The following is a 26,326-nucleotide window of genomic DNA, read 5'->3' as shown; positions in this document are numbered from 1 at the left end:
TATAAATGTATTAGCTACATATGTAGTAGCTACATATGTACATAGGTAGTAGCTACGGGCCCCGCACTTTCAAGGGCCCCCGCGCTAAATGCTTTCAAGCTCTCAATTCCGGTTCAGTGATTCTGCACTTGCTCTATCAACTTTTATGAACGACTGGGTGTTTAAGGTTAGCGATTTGTCGCATTATCTGGCTGTATCGCAAATGAAAAAATACAATTACTTTACTATGCAAGAAAAACTAACTTGTGTTTTAATATTAATGTTTATATTTATATTTAAAGCTTTCGTGACTGCAGGGATTCATCTTCTTGGTTCTTTTGGTAAAGTCACGTAGAAGGGAAGTAATAAAATAATAAAAATAAAACATAATAAAATAATTCTCACGACGTTTCAGACGCTGTCTCCCCAACAGACCTGTTCTTCACCTGAGGACGGCTGCTTGCGTTGTGGCCGAAACGTCGTGAGAATTATTTTATTATGTTTTATTTGTATTATTTTATTACTTCCCTTCTACGTGACTTTACCGAAAGAACCAAGAAGATTAATGTTTATTTTTTAAAACGTAGGGCCCCTTTATAACAACAAGTGCTACAGGCCCCGCACTATTGGCGCTCGGGAGTTTGATGCTCGGGGGGGGTGGGGGGGGTCCGTGCGTCGCGGCGCTCACCAGCACTCGGAGCTGTGGCCACAGAAGAAGGGGATCTGGAGCCAGAGCTTCTCCGCCGAGCAGTCTGAGCCGCCCTCGCGCACGCACTCGTCGAACGTCTGCGGGAGGCGGAGGAGGAGGTGGAGGAGGAGGAGGCGGAGGAGGTGGAGGAGGTGGTGGAGGTGGAGGGGGTAGAGGAGGTGGAGGTGGAGGAGGTGGAGGTGGTGGGGGTAGAGGCGGAGGAGGTGGAGGAGGTGGAGGTGGTGGAGGAGGTGGAGGAGGTGGAGGGGGTAGAGGCGGAGGAGGTGGAGGTGGAGGAGGAGGTGGAGGAGGTGGAGGAGGTGGAGGTGGAGGAGGTGGAGGTGGTGGGGGTAGAGGCGGAGGAGGTGGAGGAGGTGGAGGTGGTGGAGGAGGTGGTGGAGGTGGAGGGGGTAGAGGCGGAGGAGGTGGAGGTGGTGGAGGAGGTGGAGGAGGTGGAGGAGGTGGAGGGGGTAGAGGCGGAGGAGGAGGTGGAGGAGGTGGAGAAGGTGGATGAGGTGGAGGAGGTGGAGGGGGTAGAGGTGGAGGAGGAGGTGGAGGAGGAGGTGGAGGAGATAGAGGCGGAGGAGGTGGAGGAGGAGGTGGAGGAGGTGGAGGAGGAGGTGGAGGTGGAGGAGGAGGTGGAGGTGGAGGAGATAGAGGCGGAGGAGGTGGTGGAGGAGGTGGAGGAGGTAGAGGCGGAGGAGGTGGAGGAGGAGGTGGAGGAGGAGGTGGAGGAGGTGGAGGAGGAGGTGGAGGTGGAGGAGGAGGTGGAGGAGGAGGAGGTGGAGGTGGAGGAGGAGGTGGAGGTGGAGGAGGAGGTGGATGAGGAGGAGGTGGATGAGGAGGTGGAGGAGGTAGAGGTGGAGGAGGAGGTGGAGGAGGTGGAGGAGGAGGTAGAGGTGGAGGAGGTGGAGGAGGAGGAGGTAGAGGTGGAGGAGGAGGTGGAGGAGGTGGAGGAGGTGGAGGTGGAGGAGGAGGTGGAGGAGGTGGAGGAGGTGGAGGAGGAGGTAGAGGTGGAGGAGGTGGAGGAGGAGGTGGGGGTGGAGGAGGAGGTGGAGGTGGAGGAGGAGGAGGTGGATGAGGAGGAGGTGGATGAGGAGGTGGAGGTGGAGGAGGTGGAGGAGGTGGAGGAGGAGGTGGAGGAGGAGGTGGAGGTGGAGGAGGTGGAGGAGGAGGTGGAGGTGGAGGAGGAGGTGGAGGAGTTGGAGGAGGTGGAGGAGGAGGTGGAGGAGGTGGAGGTGGAGGAGGTGGAGGAGGAGGTGGAGGAGGCGGAGGAGGTAGAGGAGGAGGTGGAGGAGGTGGAGGAGGAGGTGGAGGAGGTGGTGGAGGAGGTGGAGGAGGAGGTGGAGGAGGTGGAGGAGGTGGAGGAGGTGGATGAGGAGGTGGAGGAGGTGGATGAGAAGGTGGATGAGGTGGAGGAGGTGGTGGAAGATGAGGAGGACGTGGAGGAGGTGGAGGAGGTGGTGGAGGAGGTGGAGGAGGTGGTGGAGGAGGTAGAGGTGGAGGAAGAGGCGGAGGAGGATGCACAAGGCAGCAACAGCAGCAACACCCAACTTCCCCTCCCAGCGCGTAGCCACGGAAAAACACGTGGAAGAAAAACGATGCATACGCATGGGTCCTGTGGCGTCCTGCCACGCGCATTCGTCCTAATAATTTGTTGTTTTGCTGTTGCTGCGATAAGAAGCGTGGCCTTCCGAGCCCGCACAACGAGATGACCGTCACTCATTACCCATTTATCGCTGGGGTTTTTATTTATATTTTGTCGCCACCGCCTTGGGATTTGACCGGGAGATGAGCTTACCGCCTCGTTCACCCACCGGTCACTCGAGGACTACCGCTTGACCACGGCGCTGGCTGGCAACCCCAGACTTTTAAAAACCCGCACGCGTCGCTCCCTCCCTCTCTCTCTCACCTTCTTGTCGCCTTGCTTGCGCCGCCGCAGGCCCGGTCTGTAGTCGTCCCCGAAGCGCAGGAAGTAGTAGTAGGAGATGAGGCGCTCGATGGGATCGCGCACCACGTTGATGTAGATTGGCTTCCTGTTGACGCCGAACCTGCGGGCATGGACATCCGCAACCCACGGCACAAACATCGCGGTGCCGTGATTCAAGGCATCGTCGTCGTCACGATCATCGTGGGCAACGATTGCGTCACCGCCACCATCATCATCATCATCCACAATTATCTTCACTCAGCTGCTTTCATTCATCCCTTAACACAACTCCAAGCTCTTCTCCCCGAGCCCATCTTGCTACTGCTTCTAACCCCTATCACTACTCCTACCCCTGTCGCAATCTCAACCTCTATCACTACCCCTATTACTACCTCAAACTATATTACTACCCCTATCACTACCCCTATCACTACCTCAACCCCTATCACTACCCCTGTCACTACCCCTATTACTACCTCAAACTATATTACTACCCCTATCACTACCCCTGTCACTACCCCAACCCCTATCACAACCCTTATCACCACCCCTATCACTACCCCAACCCCTATCACTACCCCTATCACTACCCCTATCACTACCTCAACCCCTATCACTACCCCTGTCACTACCCCAACTCCTATCACTACCCCAACCCCTATCACTACCCCTATCACTACCCCAACCCCTATCACTACCCCTATCACTACCCCTATCACTACCCCAACCCCTATCACTACCCCAACCCCTATCACTACCCAACCCTTATCACTACCCCAACCCCTATCACTCAGACACCCCAATGTACAGGACGACAGAGCTTGGGAAATCTCTGCCTTGCCGCTCTGCCTGTGGATTTCCCCACGGACACCGCGCGCGATTTCCCTTTTTGATCATCCACCAACCTGCGCGAACGACGGACGGTCTTCAGCAAACGTGATTATGGTCATGATGGTGGTGGTGATTGTGGTGGTGGTGGTGATGGTGATGATCATGATGGTGGTGGTGGTGATGATTATGGTGGTGGTGATTATGGTGTTGGTGATGGTGATGATCATGATGGTGGTGGTGGTGGTGATGATTATGATGGTGGTGATGATTATGATGGTGGTGATGATTATGATTGTGGTGATGGTGGTGATGATTATGATGGTGGTGATGATTATGATGGTGGTGATGATTATGGTGGTGGTGATGGTGGTGATGATCATGATGGTGGTGCTGGTGATGATTATGGTGGTGGTGGTTGTGAGCATGCTGCTGATGTTGCTATTCCCGTGTGCGCTGTGAAGGAGTGGGAGAGTGGGGGAGAGGAGGAGGAGGAGGAGAGGGGGGGGGCGTGAGGGAGGAGAGATGATGAGCATGCGGAGCACGAGGAGTCTTGCACTCACTTGGTGAAGTCGATGAAGGACAGGTGGCCGTGGTAGAAGCCCGGCTTCATTTCCTTCCACGTCGTGACGTTGCTCACGAACTTGGCCTTGCGAGAGAGAACAACGCCGGTCACACCACAGCCCCCACACAACGACAAAGATCCCCCGTATAGCCTCGACAGACTTGCGGGTAGCAAGCGTTGCTGGACAGTAGCACATATTTGTAGGTCGACACGGCACACGAGCGGGTCGGGTGGTCAGCTCCACGCCTGACCACCTTTGTCTCCCCAACGCTGATGTTAACACACCGCGCCAGCTACTCATGAAGAGGCCGAGTTAGTGCGCCTTTTGGCGTCGTCTGGTCCAACACCATGTGAGACTAGGCTCTAAGGAAAGCTGTCTCGGGTGTGGACCAATCAACTTCAAGGACAGTGCATACGTTTTCAGAGTTGTGTTTTTTGTTTGCATTACGACTGCAGGTATTGTGGTCTCTGCAAACATGACTCCTTGTAAAAAAGGTGTCAGTTTTGTTGCCAGATAAAAGGGTAAAAAAAACAATTATCAGGCCGAGTCGACGTAAGGGGACGGGTCAGGGTCGGGTTTAGGAACGTGTCACCGATGTCGGCAGGGAACGTGGATCAAACTCGGCTAACCACTGTGCCACTGCGCCCCCCACTTGCCCCAAAAGTATGTGAAGGCTATGCAGGAGGATCTTTGTCTTTGTGTGTGTGTGTAGGTGTTCGTGTGTGTAGGCGTGTGTGTGTGTGGGGAGCGGTGGTGTAGCGGTTAGCGCGCTGTGCTATGAACCCGGCGATCCGGGTTCGATTCCCGCTCACCGCCAACACCGGTGACGATTATCTGAACCGCTCCTGGGCCTCCCCTAGGTCGACTCAGCCTCAAATGAGTACCTGGTGCGGTGTGTAAACATCGCCACTGGGGAGACAAAGGCGGTCGGGCGTAGTGCTGGCCACCCACCCCCTCGTGTGCTGTGCTGTTCTGGCCTTCAAAGGTGCTCGCTAACGGCACTTGCCCCTACAGTATGTTAAGGCTATACGGGGGATCTTTGTGTTTTTTGTGTTTATTCGCCCAAGTGGCTCAGCGAGGGGTTTGCAATTGGAAAGACGCGAGTTCACATCCTGTATGGGGGTTGACTCAACCCATCATTCCTCAGGGGTCAGTAAAATAAGTACCACGTGTAGGGAAGTCAACAGTGGTTGTCCTAAGCAAGGACTCACCCCTGCCATAGCAATGTGGAATTACCACCAACGGATCAGAGCTCTACACAGCATCAATGCCTCAGTGATCATTTGGACAGGAAATGGCTTTGGCTTTGCGTCAAGCTTCGGACACTGCGACAACAGCAAGCATCGCAGTCGGCCACGCGAGTCACTCGCTCCACCGCAGACGTCGACAAAACACTGCAGAGGAGCTCTGAGAAGATCGCTCTGCCCTTATGGGCTGGCAGGCCTTCTTACGAACGCCTTCTCCCCACGTGTAACGCGTGAACGGATTGCCCCGTCACCCCGAAGTGCGAGAATGATTAGACTCGGGGAGCCGTCCGGAGTGAATTATGAAGTTAATAAGGTTTGGTAGATATTCTTGGTTCTTTCGGTGAAGTCACGTAGAAGGGAAATAATAAAATCATAAAAATAAAACAATAAAATTCTCACGATGTTTTGATTGCAACACAAGCAATCGTCATCGGGTGTGAAAACCACAGCAAGAACATTTTCGTGAGAAGTTAATTGTTCAATTTTTTTTGTATTATTTCCCTTCTACGTGACTTTACCGAAAGAACCAAGAATATGAATCGCTGCAGTCACGAAAGCTTCAAATCGAAATTTAAGGTTTGGTACCTTGGAAAAACAACACTTGTCTTTTCGGCTCGCGAAGTGAAAAAGTGGACGGTGGTCATGGACGCAGACAAACAATGCGTCTGTACATCTAAATATATAATTGCTATTTTTTGTTTGTTATATATTATTAAAGGGTGTAATTCCTTGTTACGTTGCATCTCAGCACGCCGTGGAATTGTCACGCGCAGTTGTCGCGCCGGAAGTGCCGGGAATCACAGACAAGTCGGCAGGAAGGCAGCCGGAACCAACAATCGCCCAAGCTAACAATTGCCCGAGGCAACAATCGCCTAAGCCAACAATCGCCCAAGGCAACAATCGCCCAAGGCAACAATAACCCAAGCTAACAATTGCCCAAGCCAACAATAACCCAAGCTAACAATTGCCCAAGCTAACAATAACCCAAGCTAACAATTGCCCAAGCCAACAATAACCCAAGCTAACAATTGCCCAAGCTAACAATAACCCAAGCTAACAATTGCCCAAGCCAACAATAACCCAAGCTAACAATTGCCCAAGCCAACAATAACCCAAGCTAACAATTGCCCAAGCTAACAATTACCCAAGCTAACAATAACCCAAGCTAACAATCGCCCAAGCTAACAATCGCCCAAGCTAACAATTGCCCAAGCCAACAATCGCCCAAGCTAACAATTGTCTAAGCCAACAATAACCCAAGCAAACAATAACCCAAGCTAACAATTGCCCAAGCCAACAATCGCCCAAGCTAACAATTGCCCAAGCCAACAATAACCCAAGCTAACAATTGCCCAAGCCAACAATAACCCAAGCTAACAATTGCCCAAGCTAACAATTACCCAAGCTAACAATCACCCAAGCTAACAATTGCCCAAGCCAACAATCGCAACTAGCTAACAATTGTCCAAGCAAACAATAACCCAAGCCAACAATAACTCAAGCTAACAATTGTCCAAGCTAACAATTGCCCAAGCTAACAATCGCCCAAGCTAACAATCTCCCAAGCTAACAATTGCCCAAGCCAACAATAACCCAAGCTATCAATTGCCCAAGCTAACAATTACCCAAGATAACAATCGCCCAAGCTAACAATAACCCAAGCTAACAATTGCCCAAGCCAACAATAACCCAAGCTAACAATTACCCAAGCTAACAATTACCCAAGCTAACAATTGCCCAAGCCAACAATAACCCAAGCTAACAATTGCCCAAGCTAACAATTGCCCAAGCTAACAATTACCTAAGCTAACAATTGCCCAAGCTAACAATTAGCCAAAGAACAATTGCCCAAGCCAACACTTGCCCAAGCTCTGCAGCCCTATATCGCGACAGTTGCTATCTATATACGCACGCTGCGCATTAACACGAGGCAATTCATCTCTATTGGCTGAAGTGCACTTAGGGCCTTCTCCCACTATCCCAGAATATTCCCACGTGCCCAGGCACAAATGAGATGCCGTCTCTAAATAGCCTTGGCTGGGGGACACTGGACGGGCGGGCGGACGGGTTACAGACAAACGCATTCTCAGACCTCGCCCTATCCATATTAAGACGGCGTCTCACAACAATTCCCTAGGGGAGAATATTCTCCGCTATCCGAGCGCTCGCTCTCTCTCCCTCTCTGCTCGCTTCGTAGGAAATGAAAAATAATGGAAGGCGGAGTAAATTGTCTCGAGGTTGTCCGGGGATTTAAATGAACGATGCCGTACAAGGGCGTGGGTGTTTAAGGGAGCGTGAGAGGAACAGCAGTCCACCGAGGCGTGCCGAGCCCACCTGTTCCTCTAAATAAAACTAAAGCGATTTCACTTCACCAGGTAAAGTCCACTGAGTTCATCTTCTTGGTTCTTTCGGTAAAGTCACGTAGAAGGGAAGTAATAAAATAATAAAAATAAAACATAATAAAATAAAATAATTCTCACGACGTTTCGGCCACAACGCAAGCAGGCGTGACTTTACCGAAAGAACCAAGAAGATGAATCCCTGCAGTCACGAAAGCTTTAAATCGAAATTTAAGTCCACTGAGTTGTTATCTCTTCCCCCCCGCCTGCCCATGAGGTAATCTGGTCCACACGCGGTAGCCATCGCCAGTGGCTGATGTAATCACGATCACACGTGGACATTTCTAGCAGCAGTCGAATAATCTAAGCGCATATTCTTGGGTCTTTCGTTAAAGTCACGTAGATAGGTTGTGTTTTTTGTTTGCATTCCGAGCGCAGGTATTGTGGTCAATGCAAACATGACTCCTGGTAAAAAAAGGTGTCAGTTTTGTAGCCAGATAAAAGGGTAAAAAAACAATTATCAAGGCGATTCTTGATTTGGCTTTTTTCACAAGATCAGTGTTTTTTTGCATGGTCGGGCTTGAATGCCAGGTTTCCTGTCCACGACAACCCCGATTCATCTTGGAGCGGGGGTCACAGCGCGCTGGGCTACCACAGAGTAACGCATCAAGGGTGGCATCTACTGCACGATTGTCCCAGGCGAAAAGCGCTTGTGGTGTTTTTGAGAGCACGTGGTCGCACTCTCCAGCGACGGAAATAAGCCTTCGATAAAGTGAGATCAGCTGCCAGAGCATTTGGCAATGTTCTCGAGCTATTTGCCCCGTGCCGCGAGAGCTTTGTCATCTGCATTAGACGATGATGTACATAGATGTAAGAGCACTTACATCGTAATTGTCTAGCGGCTGTGCTTATCGGCTTTTGGCCGTACGGCGCGCACATTCCTCCTCGTTCAGAGGTAGCCACAAGCGCACGCAAAAGCGCGCCCGTGTGTGTGTGTGTCTGTGTGTGCATGTGTTTGTGTGTGTGTGCATGTGTCTACGTGTGTGTGTGTGTCTGCGTGTGTGTGTGTTTGCGTGTGTGTGTATCTGCGTGTGTGTGTCTACGTGTGTGTGTGTCTGCGTTTGTGTGTATCTGCGTGTGTGTGTGTCTGCGTGTGTGTGTGTCTCTGTGTGTGTGTCTGCGTGTGTCTGCGTGTGTGTGTGTGTCTCTGTGTGTGTGTCTGCGTGTGTCCGCGTGTCTGTGTCTCTGGGTGGAGCGGTATTGTCGCGGTTAGCGCGCTGCGCTATGAACGCGGCGTCCCGAGTTCGATTCCCGCTCACGGCCAACACCGGCGACGATAATTTGAACCGGTCACGGGCCTCCCGAAGGTCGACTCAGCCTCAAATTAGTACCTGATGCGGTGTGTAAACATCGTTACTGGGGAGACAAAGGCGGCCGGGCGTGGTTGCTGGCCACCAACCCCCTCGTGTGCGTGCCGGCCTTCATAGGTGCTCGCTAACAGCACTTGCCCCAACAACCTATTTAGGCTACACGGGGGATATTTGCCGTTGTGTTGTTCAGCAGCGCGCGCGTGCAAACGCACACTCACCCAAACACGACGTTCGCCTTGTTCACGAGGGTAGGATCATTGCGTTAATTCGGTGGAGTATGTCATATTCATCCTGTGAAATAAGGAAGCTCGGGGCTGATGGGCGTCTCGTTAGTTTTTCACGTTTCTCGCACCCGAGCCACTCTCCCGCTTTTGCACCGGCGAGAATAAAAATTTGCCCCATTCATTATTCATCGATTCCCAGGGCTGGGAAGGCACTGCCCCATTCCACCCGTTAATCAGCGGCAAATCGCAATTGACACGTGTCGCTCAGTGGACGCGCTGTTCAATGCCCTTCATGGTGCTCGCCTTGTGAGATGCGCGAGAGGCTCTCGTTCAGTTGTTCATCGTTCGTTCGTTAGTTCGTTCATTCGTTTGATTGCCGCGGCAAATTGAATTCAAACCGGGTGCGGAAAACCCGCGCACAGACGCACAAACGAGGCTTGATATTCGGTGAGGCTTTCCGGGGTGAACGAGTGTGATAATAATGATACTGGTGAGGTGGCCAGGTGGCTTTACTGACTACCTGGGTTCGAATCCAGGCAGCTGCTGCCTGTGATGAAGCCATATACTCGCATCGAGACCCATAGATTCACATAGAGACCCATACACTCACACAGAGACCCATCCACTTACAGAGACGGAGCCGGTATGAAATTGCCGATCATCAGATTACACCATGGGCGCTCAAGTGTAACGAGTTGATTTTGTCGATGCTTGGGCACCCATGACTGCACGCAATATGACATTTAATTCGGCTCTGGAATTTATTTGCCAAAATTCAAATTAACACGTAGGCTTTCGCGACCAAAATTATTCATAACAAACTTTTTGTGTTGAAGAGTGAATCCACTGTAAATGTTGTGGATTCACTCTTCAACACACCGGTGGGGTAAAGTAGTGAACTATTTGTCTTTTGTCAACGTGACACTTTTTTTGCTGATTGGCCGTGTCGGGTGGTGGAGGGTTACGACACATTTATAAATAACGCGATCAAACCCAAAAACGTTTATTATGGAAAATTCAAATTGTGAGAAATGAACGGCGGGTGTTGACTGTCACTCGACGAATCATTCCAGGGACGTTACTTTCGGTGGTGCAGGGAGTGTGGACCAGGGGTCAAACGAAATAGATCTCACAAGTAGCTCTGTGATATCCGCTTCCACGGGCCGTTTCCTAACACGAGATGCAATGTAAATCGTCCCTCTCGTGTCACGACACCGATGGCACGATCCGGATACACGTGGAAGGAAATGTTGTTTTGTTGAAACAGGCACGCGCCACGCACGCGCGTGCGCGCGCGTGTCCAAGATGGAGCGCGATCGATGTTCACTCGCAAGGGGTGAACGCAGCGCGGCTCTGTGCTGTAACCGCATTACTGTGCGTGCCGATCCATAACCTCCACGTGCCCTTGAGAACCCCCATGCCTCTTGTAAGGCTCCTGGGCTAAGGCCTCCCTGCAGCTCAATAACGAGTGAATGCCAGACGAGGAGCGGTGGGATGGAGCTGCTGGGTGTGCGGTGGATAAGGAAGAAAAAAAAAACAACCCGGCCAACCGCGCCGAGCCCGGCTCGGCTCTGTTGCGGCAGTGGAAAAAAAAGAGGCATCGGTGCTGCGCCGTGTGACCGGGTGTGACACCTGGTCGTGCAGAGACATGATGGGGCTGTTGCGCGTGGTGTTGATGTGCAGCACGTGGAACGAGTTGCGCCCGCACAGGTCGTACGCCACGTTGGTGAAGGAAGTGCTGCCCGTTTTCGGCACGCGGTTGTACACGATCACCACGTCGTTGCTGTCGTCAGCAGGCGGCTGGGCGGGTGCGGACGCCGCCGCGGCTGCCGCAGGCCCCAGGGCCGCCTCGGGTTGCGTCGGCGGCAGGAGCAGCCGCTGCGGCTGCTGAAGCTGCCGATGTTCGGCGGCGAGTCGAGACTCGGAGCTCTGCGCCTCTCGCCGCGCGATCACGCGCTCTGCGGCAGCACGCGAAAGAAAGACAACGGAGAGGCGATGATCCTCACGTGCAAAGTACACGACCGTGACTGCGCCTGCGGATCGCGTCCGTGAGACGCAGCAAGGGGGCCTCGTCTTCCTTCGCGACGATGGTCCTGAGCTACGGGCACGAGAGAGCGAGTACCCAGGGCAGAGGTCGCAATCGGGTATCCGATACTCGTACCCTACCCGATACCCGGCTAGTGTTTGTGCGTGGACAGAATGTTTGGGGGGGCAAGCGCTGTTCGCGAGCGCCTATAACGACGACGACGACAACAACAACAACATCAACAACATCCGTCTAAGTCTGACAGAAGCGCGCGCACGAATCTAGCCCGACTCGTTGCCCGGCTCTCAGCATCACGGACACTCGAAATCATTCCGCGGACGCCTGGACTTCAGGAGAAGGAGCCTCTATCAAAGGACCCCACCACCACCACCACAGTTCCCCGCCCCATGCCCCTCACTGGATGGATGATTGTAACGGCGAGCGGCATCGTGTATGGTGAGCGCATAACCGCAATGCAGACGATTTGGGAGGAGCCCCCCCCCCCACTGACCCCCTCAAGAGCCCCCCGCGATGCAGAGACAAACCCGGCCCGAATCCCCGGCTTAAAAAGTCGGCTGTGTTGACCGTGGGGTAATAAAAATAAATGTTTTCGTTAATGGACACCATCTCTCACATCGCGATTGTTTGCGAGAATATAGACACACACACACAGACAAAGACCACCCTCCCCTTGTATAGCCTCAGCAGGCTGTTGGGGCAAGTGCTGTTAGCGAACAGCGCCCATGAATGCACGAGATGGTGTGGTGGGTGGCGAGCACCACGCCCGACCGCCTTTGTCTCCCCAGTGGCGAGGTACCAAACATGCGTCTGAGTCGACCTAGGAGAGTCCCAGCAAACCAGTTCAGAACACCGTCGATGAATGTTGGCCGCGAGCGGGCATCGAACTCGGGTCACCGGGGGTCCGCGCCATCGAACTCTGACCCCGCGGGGCGCGTTCCTTCACGCGGCTGCCACTTTCAACGATCGCTTGACCGTGGACCCAGCGTGCACCTTACTCACTGAGCACACCCAGGGGGGAGGTGGGGGTCATCGTGATGACCGTGTTGATAGAGTGGCGGTGACCGTGACCTGCTGGTTGAACTTATCCGACCTGTGTACCTGGAGGCCCATTGCCCATCCAAATGCGAAGTTGCCCTGACCATTACAATAACATAGCAACAGTTGCGAGAGGAATTAGAGACTGTGAATGTTATGCACGTGTTGCGTGCTTGCTTGCAATAATTCATGCACCCCCCCCCCTAATATGTTTCTGTAAATAAATAATAAAGGCTTCCCGGATTGACAGTCGCAGGCTACCAGTTCGTAATGCCACCGGCGAGTAATAAGCATTAACCTTACAACACCGGCAATTTATTACGGGGCGGGAGTTGGGGGGGGGGAGGGGGGGGGGGCGGCAAAACAATCCATACTTCACCCATTAGGTCGCGGGATCAATGTTAGGGAAAGTGTTTCCTCGGTGTCGCATCCCCCCCCCACCCCGAACGACGATCGATGCGGCGCGTCGCTTAATGGGCTCCGCTGCGCAATTGGGCTAATCACGCGCCGCGCGCGCCCGACAGAGCGAGAGAGCGAGAGAGCGAGAGAGAGAGCGAGAGAGCGAGAGAGAGAGCGAGAGAGCGAGAGAGCGAGAGAGCGAGAGAGCGAGAGAGAGAGCGAGAGAGCGAGAGAGCGAGAGAGCGAGAGAGCGAGAGAGAGAGCGAGAGAGCGAGAGAGCGAGAGAGCGAGAGAGCGAGAGAGAGAGCGAGAGAGCGAGAGAGCGAGCGAGAGAGCGAGAGAGCGAGAGAGCGAGAGAGCGAGAGAGCGAGAGAGCGAGAGAGCGAGAGAGCGAGAGAGCGAGAGAGAGAGCGAGAGAGCGAGCGAGAGAGCGAGAGAGCGAGAGAGCGAGAGAGCGAGAGAGCGAGAGAGCGAGAGAGCGAGAGAGAGAGCGAGAGAGCGAGAGAGCGAGAGAGCGAGAGAGCGAGAGAGCGAGAGAGAGAGATTCATAATTAAGCTGCCGCTCACCTGGATGCACGGCTCGCTAGACGCGCGTAATGCCATCGCGTGTCCAACCCGCGCTGGTTACTCCGAACCAGCAGTTCTTAACCTGGGGGGCACGCAACCCCTCGGGGGTTGTAGCGAGACGTGGCTATTTATATATATTTTTAGAATGTAAATAATCGAAAGCACAAACTAAGCCCGGGCACGTATGAACAACTACTTCGTTTCATAAAAACCCTACGTGTTGATTAAAATTTTCTACATTTTTTGTTTATGATTGAGAACCATAAGGGGGCTGCAAGGCTGCAAAAGAAAGGTTACGAACCACCGCTCGCAATAATTCTGCGCGTTCGGTGTTAGCGCCGCGCTGATATTGCCCAGGACCTGGGGTCTCTCTGTCGTGTTTCACAGACTCGTGGAGTCTGCTGGCAGGGAGCCACGGGGGCGCCACGGTGGCGAGATGTTAACTACCTCGCCTGGTATACAGGAGGTTGTCGCCGTGGCCGCGTGGATGTTTTTTTTCCCTCTCCGCGTTTAGAAACGTGCGTTTAGCGCATTTGGCTGCAGCAAATTTCCACGTGACCGTGAGCCACTTCGTTGAGCTATCATTTGCGGCCAGGTCGCTTATGAAAGAAAGCTTCACAGCTCAGAGGGGCCTTACCTGGTTAAAAACACAAATAGATAAAAGATAGAATTAGAGTTTGTAGTTCTGCGCCTGTCTGCTCCGCCTGCCTTTTCCCTCTGCGTTCTCAAGTTGCCTCCCATCGCCAAACGCACGCGCAATGTAAGTGCCATTGGCCAACAAAACATCATCCCAATGCTCGAAACAATTATCCGCAGAGAAAAAAAAAACAAATTGGGAGTGTACACAGCAGCAGCAGCAGCAACAACAACCACCACCACCACCACCACATCGCTCCCTGACCACAAAGCAAACACTTGCCAGACCACTCGGGAGAAATCGTCTCTAGACTGGGCGAGCACCGTCTTGAGTAAACAAGCGGAATAACAAACGCAAAAAAAATACATCTCACTCCGTAAGGCGATGCAAGGGGCCCGATGCCCCGAGCATTGATTGATGCTCGTCTGAGCTCTGGCAGGAGGCGCGCGCGCCCGTGCGCGCGCATTTATTTATTTATTTACCTCGTGTTTCGTTTAGTTTTTAACGAGAGGCTGAGTGACGGCACGCAGGGCGGGGCTGGCAGAGAGAGAGAGAAGGGGGGGGGGCTCTCCCACGCTTTGTGTCGCCAGTATCCACACCTCCCTCCCCCCATCAAAAGAACCCACGAGAGCTTCACTAATAACAACAACAACGATAAGAGTCGAGTATTTTGCTTTTTTCGGTAAAGTCACGTAGGTAAAGAATAAAATAAATGAAAACTACTAAATTCAATCAAAACGAGTGAATGCCAGACGAGGAGCGGTGGGATGGAGCTGCTGGCTGTGCGGTGGATAAGGACAAAAGAACAATCCGTCCAACTGCCGAGCCGCGCCGAGGCCGGCTCGGCTCTGTTGCGGCAGTGGAAAAAAGAGGCATCGGTGCTGCGCCGTGTGACCGGGTGGGTCTCTAAACAGCTCTCTTTATTGGCCACAGTGATTCTGCTGTGGCGTGTTCCACCTGAAGACGGAGGCTTGTGTTGCTTCCGAAACGTGGTGATTTAATTTAGTTATTTTCATTTATTACATTTGTTTTTACCTACGTGACTTTACCAAAAAAGACCAAAGAGTATGAATCCTTGCAGTCACGAAAGCTTCAAATCTAGACCAGTCGAGTACCCTGGGTACTCGCTCTCTCGTTCCCGTAGCTCAGGACTATCGTCGCGAAGGAAGACGAGGCCCCCTTGCTGCGTCTCACGGACGCGATCTGCAGGCGAAGTCACGGTCGTGTACTTTGCACGGAAATTTTGTTGTTGTTCGTTTTTTTTTTATAAACGTGAAAAATTTGAGCCATGACGCCAGCATGCAACGACACTTCTCTGTCATCGAACGACGTTTCGGGAGGGACCCTTTGCAATCCGCTGCGAGTGAAGCAGACATCCGCGTAGTGTCTGTGCGGCTCGTACACTTCGCCGGTAATAACTAGTGTGGCCTGCAGGAGCCGAACCGCGAATCGCTGCCCGGACACAAACGGAACGACTCTGGCTCGTCACCTCCCTTCATTGGACGCCTGATCGCGGAATCAGCTCGAAGTTCAAAGCGGCCGTCCTCCAGCTCCGAGCAGAGCAACGCTGTCCAACTTCTTCTTCTGCCCGGTGTGGTGTGACTGCCCGTCTATGAGCTGGCAGCACAGTGGCGCAGTGGTCACACTCGTGCCTCATAGAATAAAGCACCTGGGTTCGCTTCCCCGACACGGCCCCTATTCTGTGTGGGAGGTTGCATGTTTCTCCCCCTGTTCTGCATTCGCTTCCTCTGGGTTCTCCGGTTTCCCCCGTAGCTAAGCACACACTCCATAATAATAGGGGTTTTCCCCTTTTTTCTAGCAACAAAACTAAAACCTTTTTTTTACGAGGAATTATGCGGTGCATTAACCACAATACTTGTGGTCAAAATGCAAAAAAACCACACACTCTGATAATATACAAGGACAGTTTTCTTGGAATTTTTCTCACTTGATACAGCTATCGTGCGGTGATGGTTCCACCTGAAGACGGAAGCTTGTGTTGCCTCCGAAACGTCGTGATTTTTTTTTACTTTTATTAATTTCAATTTAATTTTTTTTACCTACGTGACTTTACCGAAAAAAACCTAAGAATATGAATCCTTGCAGTCACGAAAGCTTCAAATCTAGAATTACACTCTGATAATATATGCATTGTTCTTGAAACTGATTGGTACACACCAGAGACGGCTTTCTTTTGAGCCTCGCCTCAATTGGTGCTAGACCAGAGGACGCCAAAAGGCGTACACAGCTCAAAGACAATGCACTATCAAAGTAATGAGGGCTCGGGGTAAGCATTTACATCATTAGACCTCCTTTGCCAGTACCATCTCTGGTGTGGACCAATCAGTTTCAAGGACAATGCATATATTAGCAGTGTGTTTTTTGTTTGAATTTTGACCACAAGTATTGTGGTTAATGCAGACATGATTCCTTGTAAAAAAGGTTTTAGTTTTGTTTGCAGAAAAAAGGGGAAAACCCCTATTATTATATTTTGGTACTGGAAAAGGAGATCTAATGTTGTACACACACTCCATTATTTGACCAAACGCCCCAATGTTGGAAACAATTACCGAATTAAAACGAATGCTTTCGAGACCAATATTATCTATAAAAGAGGTTTTTGGGTTAGAACTAGAGTTGTAAATGTTATGGGTTTACTCTCCAACACACCGGTGTGCTGTACTAGTAACGAATTGGCACGTTCTGTTTACGTGACAGCCCTTATTAATTGGCTGTGTCGGGTTTAACGACACATTTATATTTACGCGATCTCACCCAAAACATTTCTATTATGAATCACCTAATTACATGCACATTTCTTTTCACTTGCGATTACACGCTGCGACTGAAAACTTGGCAGGACCCTCCTGAAAAAAAAGCATTTTGAGACTCAAGTGAGGCTTGCCTGGGTAAATAATAATAACAACAACAACAGCAACAACAGTGCACTTGCCAGATGCACATTAAACCAGAGGGCAAACAAACTGCAGATGTGGTTCGCTAGTTGCGCATTCAGCCTCGTGTTTAGAATCGCGTGCTATAAGGCTGCTAATGGTGATGGTGATGATGATGAAGTGGTATAAAATAACACATAAGCTGCAATGCAATTACTGTGGTAATCAGTAATCAATGTGTCTTCGCCATCCACCGCCCCCACGCGCACCGCACATTGCATCTCTCAGCTGATTTAGAGATGCCTTTTGTTCCCCACGATGCATTGTGTTGCATTTGCAGGCCATTACAGAAATTAAACATTTCCATTATGGTTCCATAAATCAAGTTTTAATCAGTGATGCCCACAATTCTACACAATGCCTTCCCATAATCCTCCACGTTCCCAATCTTCTCTCGCACTCAAAATTGTACCATAGACTCAACATTGTACCATAGACTCAGCACTGCACCATAGACTCAACATTGTACCATAGACTCAGCACTGCACCATAGACTCAACACTGCACCATAGACTCAACATTGCACCATAGACTCAACATTGCACCATAGACTCAACACTGCACCATAGACTCAACATTGCACCATAGACTCAACACTGCCCATAGACTCAGCACTGCACCATAGACTCAACACTGCACCATAGACTCAGCACTGCACCATAGACTCAACACTGCACCATAGACTCAACATTGCACCATAGACTAAGCACTGCACCATAGACTCAACACTGCACCATAGACTCAACACTGCACCATAGACTCAACATTGTACCATAGACTCAGCACTGCACCATAGACTCAACATTGTACCATAGACTCAGCACTGCACCATAGACTCAACACTGCACCATAGACTCAACATTGTACCATAGACTCAGCACTGCACCATAGACTCAAAACTGCACCATAGACTCAGCACTGCACCATAGACTCAACACTGCACCATAGACTCAACATTGTACCATAGACTCAGCACTGTACCATAGACTCAGCACTGTACCATAGGCTCAACATTGCACCATAGACTCAGCACTGCACCATAGACTCCACACTGCACCGTAGACTTAACATTGTACTATAGACTCAGCACTGCACCATAGACTCAACACTGCACCATAGACTCAACATTGTACCATAGACTCAGCACTGCACCATAGACTCAAAACTGCACCATATACTCACCACTGCACCATAGACTCAACACTGCACCATAGACTCAGCACTGCACCATAGACTCAACATTGTACCATAGACTCAACACTGCACCATAGACTCAACACTGCACCATAGACTCAATATTGTACCATAGACTCAACACTGCACCATAGACTCAACACTGCACCATAGACTCAACACTGCACCATAGACTCAGCACTGCACCATAGACTCAACACAGCACCATAGACTCAACACTGCACCATACACTCAGCACTGCACCATACTCCACATTGTACCATAGACTCAGCACTGCGCCATAGACTCAACACTGCACCATAGACTCAACACTGCACCATAGACTCAACATTGCACGATAGACTCAACACTGCCCATAGACTCAACACTGCACTATAGACTCAACACTGCTCATAGGCTCAACATTGTCCATAGGCTCAACACTGTCCATAGGTTTAGCACTGCACCATAGGCCCAACACTGCTCGCAGACTGAACACTGTCCCTGTACATGAAGCAGTCCCCTCCTTAACCTCCTTCCGTTCCTCTCTTACAGCCTCACCCCTTCTCTATCGCCCATTCTCTTCCTCTTCCCTCCCCTCGCCCCTCCACTCCTTCCCGTCCCTCCCCCTAACCTTCCGTGACCCCTAAGTACCCCTTTATCGCTGTCACTCATCCCTCAATCCTTGTAGCACGCCCCTGACAACCCCATCGTTCCATTCTGCGTCAGCGTTGTCGTAGAGCTCCGTCACAGCTCCAGTGAAGAAGGCGCTCGTTTACGAACACACATTTGGATTAGTTTTAATGAACTAATTACCAACAAAACCCAATCACCAACGCTCACAAGGCACGAAGCTCCTGTTGCAGGGTCAACAGTCAACCAACAGCAGATGCCACCGTCAGACTCATCTGCAGTGTCATGGCACGCGTAGCGACTGTCGACAAGAAATGGTGACGGACCCGGGGCTTGTTTTTCTTTACATCCAAGAACTCAGAACAAAACTATTCGGCCTTTATGTAAAACAAAAAAATATATATTTTTTTAAATATATATATATTTTTTAACTGCCATGAAATACACAACAGTGAAAGCAAAACACGGATGTCCCCGTTTCATCGCGGGGATCACCATCGCTGTCAAAACACACGGATGTTCCGATGTTATCCGAGCCATCACCTTCACTGTCAAAACACGGGGCGCGCGGGAACCAAAACAGCGATGTTGACCGATGTGCCCGTGCTTTTTTGTTTGTTTTGCCAATCCCTAGTTGCACGCAACTCGGTTGCACGCAACTGGGTTTGCTTGTTTTAAACAAAGTTTCTGAGCCCAGGTCCAAAATTACAATACGTTACAGCGGCCGGGAACAAATCATCAAAGTTTTAATCGATATGAGTGGAGCACGTTTCTTGAATGGAATAAGGTTTGCGACAGGAGCTTGGGGAAACAGACGATGGGAGGGAATTCCAACGCGTCAACACACATTACATGCACACACATTACATACATACACATTACAAACACACACATTACATACACACATTACATACACACACGTTACATACACACATTACATATACACACGCACTACACACACGCACAACCATACACATTACATACACACAAATTACATACACACATTACATACACACACATTGCACACACACACTACACACACATTGCATACACACGCACTAAACACACATTACATACACACACATTACACACACACATTACTACACACACATTACATACACATTACATACACATTACATACACAGACACACATTACATACACACGCACTACACACACACTACACACACATTACATACACACACACACCACATACCCACGCTAACACTCGTGAGCTGTGTACACACAACACAAAGATCCCTCGTGTAGTCTTAACAGATTGTCGGGACAAGTGCAGCAAGCGAAGCGCTACCAATGCCGGCAAGGCGCACGAGGGGGTGTCGTGTCAAGAAGAACGCACGGCCGCCTTTGTCTTCCCGGTGTTTTTTTTCAACGCATGACCCCAGGTATTCGATTTTTTTTGTTTAAGGCTGAGTCAACCCTGCCGGGACTAAGGATCAATAAAAAATCTTCGTCACTGGTGTTGATCATGCAGCTGGAATCGAACTCGGCACCGCCCGATTCATAGCGCAATTGACTCACGGAAGCTGGGAATGGATGACGACGGCGCGGGGCTAACGAAGCTTGCAGCCTCCTCTTAATGCCGCAACACGCGGGCCCCATTAGGGCGCGCGCGTGTTGCGGTAGTTTGTCAGGCCGGGTTCACAGCCTCCGCTGAGCGAGCGGTTGCTGCTGCTGCTCACTGCTCACCGCAGTTCTGCTGCTGCGGCTGCGGCTGTTGCCACTGCTGCTGCTGCTCCTGCTGCTACTGCTGCTGCCACTGCTTTCTGCTGCCACTGCTGCTACTGCGGCTGCTGCCACTGCTGCTACTGCGACTGCTGCGACTGCTGCTGTTGCCGCTGCTGCTACTGTTGCTGCTGCTGCTGCCACCGCCGCTGCTGCTGCGACTGCTGCTGCTGCCACTGCTGCGACTGTTGCTACTGCTGCCATTGTTGCTGCTGCTCCTCCTGCTGCTGCTGCCACTGCTGCTGCTGCTGCCACTGCTACCGCTGCTGCTACTGCTGCTGCTGCCACTAATACTGCTGCCACTGCTGCTACTGCTCACTGCTCATCGCAGTGCTGCTGCTGCTACTGCTGCTGCTGCCGCTGCTGCTGCCACTGTTGCTTGCTGTCGTGCATCGTTGTGGCAGCGTGGCGGCAGCGCAGGTGGCAACTCTTCTGCCTCGAACGCACCGAGAGCCTTGGGGGTTCGAATCGTGACTCCGGGGCGCCTCTCTGCGTGAACTTTCTACGTCCCCACTCTCTCTCTCTGGCGCCTGATTTGCACGGGTTTCCTCCGGTTTCTCTGGTATTTCTCCCATCGCTACACAAAGAAAAACCCCACGTACAATGTAACTGCCATTGGCTAAACATCCCAATGCTTTTCAATAAAAACACGACTGGCAAATCGCCCGATGATGCTGGCTGATGTAATTACCAGCGAAACGTCGTACCACTCAAATTGTGAATTTTGTGGATTTACTCTCCAAGACACCGGTGGGCTGAAGTAGTAAACTTATTGGCGTTTTTTGATTCTTGGTTCTTTCGGTAAAACAATAAAATGTTTATATTTGTATTGTTTTATATTTGTATTATTTTATTATTTCCCTTCTACGTGACTTTACTGAAAGAACCAAGAATATAATTGGCGTTTTGTTCACGTGACAAATCCCTTACTGAACGGCTGTGTCGGGTGGTGGAGTGTCACGACGCATTTATATTCTTGGTTCTTTCGGTAAAGTCACGTAGAAGGGAAGTAATAAAATAATAAAAATAAAACATAATAAAACAATTCTCACGACGTTTCGGCTGCTTGCGTTGTGGCCGAAACGTCGTGAGAATTGTTTTATTAGGTTTTATTTTTTATTATTTTATTACTTCCCTTGTACGTGACTTTACCGAAAGAACCAAGAAGATGAATCCCTGCAGTCACGAAAGCTTTAAATCGAGACACATTTATACTTACGCGATCTAACCCCCCCCCAAAAAAACTTTTATTACGAATATAATATTTGGTCGCGAAAGCCCGCTGCGTGTTAAACCTGAAAACTACTCAACTTGAATCGTACACGTGGCAATCTCTCCGCCCGCCCCACCGTGAAGCCGTCCGGCCGGTTACTATGGACGACGCCTGCTGTTAGTGTTCGGCAGAGTTTATTTACAGAGAGGAACGCTTCGTTGAGTCGTCACGAGCTTGTGCACGAGGTAAACGGAAGAGGTGCAGCCCTGCAATTACCTGTGCACGCCGCTGCTGGGCAGTGGGGTACAGAGAGACGGGAGATCCTAGACACCCCCCCACCCCCCACATTTTAGAGGGTATTTTGGCCTACTTCTCCACGATAGCCAGACGTCTGGGAAGACGTGGGAGAGTTACCCAAACTTTACCGAGCCACACGCCACCAATCCGTAACTTGCTGGGCGAACGAGAGGTGGCGTGAGTGTGAGATTCATTTCATGTCGCAACACAACGGAGCATTGCACACACAAAGACAGAGATCCCCCGTATAGCCCGTGACAGACTGCTGGGGCAAGTGCTGGTAGCGAGGGGTGGGTGGCCAGCACCACGCCCGGCCGCCTTTGTCTCCCAAGTGGTGATGTTTGTACGCACCGCAACAGGTACCCATTTGAGGCTGAGTCGACTTAGGGGAGGCCCAGGACCGGTTCAAATAATCGTTACTGGTGTTTGCCGTGAGTGGGAATAGAACCCGAGTGGTCAGGTTCGTAGCACAGCGCGTTAACCACTCCCCCCACACACACACTGACACACACACAGACACACACACACACTGACACACACACACACTGACACACACTGACACATGCATCTGTAGACGCATTTGAAGAGTCGTGCGATGGGCATGTACGTTCGTGTCGAGGCATTTCCAATCCAAACATTTTAAATGCACCGGATGCGAAAGCCCCCAACACCCCTCCCTCCTCCCCCCCACTAAAACCACAGAGTTCGAGCAAAAAAAATAGAAAATAGAAAACCAAACAAAAATCAAATCCTCGTGCGCCCCCGATCATGAGTCCGTTCAGCATCGCCAAAGCGAAAGGTGCACAGACGTGGGACAGCGTCCGAGCTGACCGGGAGAATATTATCTCCCCCTCCCCCTCCTCCTCCACTGGTAGGTCACCTCTCATTTCAGGCTGAGCTGACCTGCGGGAGGCCCTCTCAGGGGGTAATGACAATTTAGTTGGTCGGGGGAAAGGGGACGGGGGGAAGCGGTGGGGAGGCCTTCGATGGGTAATCATTTCTGGCTGAGTTGACCTGGGGGAGGTCCTGACCGTGGGACGGCAGCTCGGATCAAACCCACGTGACCAGGAATTGAAATCCGTGCTAGCCCCCCCCCCCCCCGGGAGCGACGTTCAATCATCAGCAGCTCGAATTATTTTTCTTTTTGTAAACAAGCGTGGAGACGACTAAATAAATAAGTCGACTGCCGCCGTGCAATGTTCAGACTGCTCAGCACTGTGAGCTTGCTGCCCAGAGGTCGCAGGTTCAATTCCATCCCCTGTGTCGTGTGTCGTGTGTGTACGTGTGTATCTGTACGTGCGTGTGTGTGTGTGTCTGTACGCGCGTGTGTGTATCTGTACGTGCGTGTGTGTGTGTGTGTACGTGCGTGTGTGTGTCTGTACGTGTGTCTGTACGTGCGTGCGTGTGTGTGCGTGTGTGCGTGTGTGCGTGTGTGTGTGTCGTGTGTGTACGTGCGTGCCTGTACGTGCGTGCGTGTGTGTGCGTGCGTGTGTGTGTGTCTGTACGTGCGTGTGTGTGTCTGTACGTGCGTGTGCGTGTGCGTGCGTGTGTGTGTGTCTGTACGTGCGTGTGTGTGTCTGTACGTGTGTGTGTCTGTACGTGCATGTGTGTGTGTCTGTACGTGCATGTGTGTGTGTCTGTACGTGCGTGTGTGTCTGTACGTGCGTATGTGTGTGTCTGTACGTGCGTGTGTGTGCGTGTCTGTACATGTGTGTGTGTGTGCGCGCACATTAGGAGCGGTGGTGCAGTGGCTAGCGCACTGCGCGATACGAACCCGGCGACCCGAGTCCGATTTCCGCTCACGGCCAACACCAACGACGATTATTTGAATCTGTTCCCGGGCCTCCCCTAGGTCGACTCGGCCTCAAATGAATACCTGGTGCGATGTGTAAACATCGCCATTTGAGGGAGACAAAGGCGGCCGGGCGTGGTGTTGGCCACCCATCCCCTCGCGCGCAGCGCCGGCCTTCATAGGTGCTTGCTAACAGCAGCCGCCCCAAACAGTCTGTTGAGGCTACACGGGGTGGCGGGGGGGAGGGGGGATCTTTGTCTGCGTCTGGCTCTGGGCAGTGCACAGGCTCGCCAGAGACGTCAACGGGGGGGGGGGGGCAGTTGCCTTGAGCGCGACCGCCGTGGAAATCCGGGCCAGACCCCCGTGGGCCGGACCCCGCGGCACGGCCCAGGGCACTCTCCTCCCGCCACGGCGCCCGGCAACTCAATCACCGAGGGTCGCGATCGTTCGCCGGGCTGTCAAAAGTTTCCGTCATAAAGGGGGGGAGGGGGGCGGGGATCCTTCTGAGTTCACTCTGCGTTCGGCGCTTGTCGCAAAACATTTCGCGGTTCGGATCCGATGGGCCGCCCTGGCCACAACAACCGCGGTGTAACCTCGATACCACCACGGCGCCGTCTGCTCCGAAGCGTTCACAGCTGACGTTAAAGAGCCCGCGACGTCGGCTGGAGACGCGTAGGCACCATGTGTGCCGCCGTCATTGACTCAATCGTTGTTGCTGTTGCCAAATTTGAAATAGGATACCGCAAATGACTCTCTTGGGATCACACAGCGCGGCAATCATGCAGGCCCAGGCTATGTGCCGCACAGGGCCAGACGCCACCGGGGAAGCCCTCGTCACGGTGCGTGGAGATGATGAGACGCGACAAGAAGTCGCCCATCGCGTGCAGAGATCGCTCTGAGACGCCTCGCGGCGTGAACGAGGGCGGCTCTGCGCAAGACACAAACTCATTGTTGCCGCGATTCTCGTTACGGGGAGAGAGGGCGCCTCTCGTGTTCACGGAGACGTCTACCCTCGCGTTGTCGCGGCCAGGTGGACGAACCGCGAGGCTCTACACGGCACCCACAGAGAATCACACGCACACGCGCCGACACACACAGAGACTCACACACACGCGCCGACACACACAGAGAATCACACGCACACGCGTGTGAAGCCAAAGATCCCCCCTATAGCCTGATCAGACTGTTGGGGCAAGTGCTGTTAGCGAGCACCTATGAAGGCCGGCACAGCACACGAGGGGGTGGGTGGCGAGCACCACGCCCGACCGCCTTTATCTCTCCATTGGCGATGTTTGCATAAAGCACCGGGTACTCATTTGATGCCGAGTCTACCTACGCACACAAAGAACCGCACGCGCCTACAGCCACGTGGAGTAGCTGCGCAATAACACAGAGCAGCCGCCCGTGATTTACGGCGTCACAAATCAAAGCGGATTTCACATTCTCAGAGCTGGAACCTAGCCAGGCCGCGTGCGCAACCAGAGTGTTTGGCACGGTCATTGGTGACCAGGCAGAGACCATCAACTCACTGCACGAGAGAATCGAAATTTCATCACTGCTCAGTCTGTGTGTCTGTGTGCGTCCTCGGTCGTCTCAGTCAGTCGACCCGTGGCACCTGCTGGGTCTGCCCCGTGACACTCCTGCCAGCGGGCGTTCGACACTTCACGTGGCCTCAAGGTGCACATGGCCTGGCACAAGCGTCGTGGTGATGTCACCGCCACTTAGTGGCGAATGGCGGTTGTTGTTGTTGTGTGTCTCTGGGTGTGTATCTGCGTGTGTGTGTCTGCGTGTGTGTCTCTGTGTGTGTCTCTGTGTGTGTGTCTGCGTGTGTGTGTCTGCGTGTGTGTCTGCGTGTGTGTGTCTGCGTGTGTGTGTCTCTGTGTGTGTGTCCTTGGGTGGCTAAAGCACAGCAAGTTGGCACAGTAGGGGGCACAGGTGGTGCATCAGCCAGTGGTCTCAGTCAGTCGACCCGTGGCACCTGCTGGGTCTGCCCCGTGACCTCCTGCCAGCGGGCGTCCGACACTTCCCGTGGCCTCAAGGTGCACATGGCCTGGCACAAGCGTCGTGGTGATGTCACCGCCACTTAGTGGCGAATGGCGGTTGTTATTGTCCTGCGTAAGTCGATGGGTCTCTGTGTGGAGTCATCGGTGATCGGGCTGAGACCGTCAACTTTCTACACTCGAAAAAACCCGGCTTCATCACAGGCAGTGGCCTAGACATGGATTCAAACCCAGGCAGCTCAGCGGCTGCGGCTCGTGGCCTCTGACCTCTGAGCCCCCCCCGCTCCCCCCTCTAGCCACTTCAGGTTGCCCACACGTCGAGTTGCGCGGTGCCAGGAAGGGGGGGGCGGGGTGCTGAGTGTGACCCACCCACTCGCTCACCCACCCACCCGCTCATCCGCCCACCCACCCACCCGCTCACCCACCCACCCACCCACCTGCCCACTCACTTATCCCACCCGCTCACCTACCCGCCCACCCACCCACCCACCCGCTCACCCACCCACCCACTCACCCGCCCACCCACCCACCCACCCGCTCACCCACCCACCCGCTCACCAACCCACCCACCCTCTCACCCACCCACCCACCCGCTCACTCGCACACTCACCCCGGCGCGGTGAGCACTCACTCGCTATCTATCGGGTCGCGCTGAATCCCAGGC

At 52.4% G+C, this 26,326-nt stretch overlaps 1 protein-coding gene across 1 annotated transcript in view; it reads right to left on the bottom strand.

The window, feature by feature from the left end:
* The window catches only part of LOC144948438 (heparan sulfate 2-O-sulfotransferase 1-like), a 99,488-nt gene that overhangs the window by 2,300 nt on the left and 70,862 nt on the right, over positions 1-26,326 (bottom strand). Inside the window, exons 2-5 of the mRNA XM_078877904.1 lie at positions 10,804-11,129; positions 3,989-4,074; positions 2,580-2,718; positions 668-765 (exon numbers count right to left, since the gene is read on the bottom strand). Of these exons, the coding sequence (XP_078734030.1) occupies positions 668-765; positions 2,580-2,718; positions 3,989-4,074; positions 10,804-11,129 (649 nt within the window). The remainder of the gene's footprint in view (positions 1-667; positions 766-2,579; positions 2,719-3,988; positions 4,075-10,803; positions 11,130-26,326) is intronic.

Source organism: Lampetra fluviatilis, chromosome 49, assembly GCF_964198595.1.
Source record: "Lampetra fluviatilis chromosome 49, kcLamFluv1.1, whole genome shotgun sequence".
NCBI classification, from domain to species: domain Eukaryota; kingdom Metazoa; phylum Chordata; class Hyperoartia; order Petromyzontiformes; family Petromyzontidae; genus Lampetra; species Lampetra fluviatilis.
This window is presented reverse-complemented; position numbering and strand designations above follow the sequence as displayed.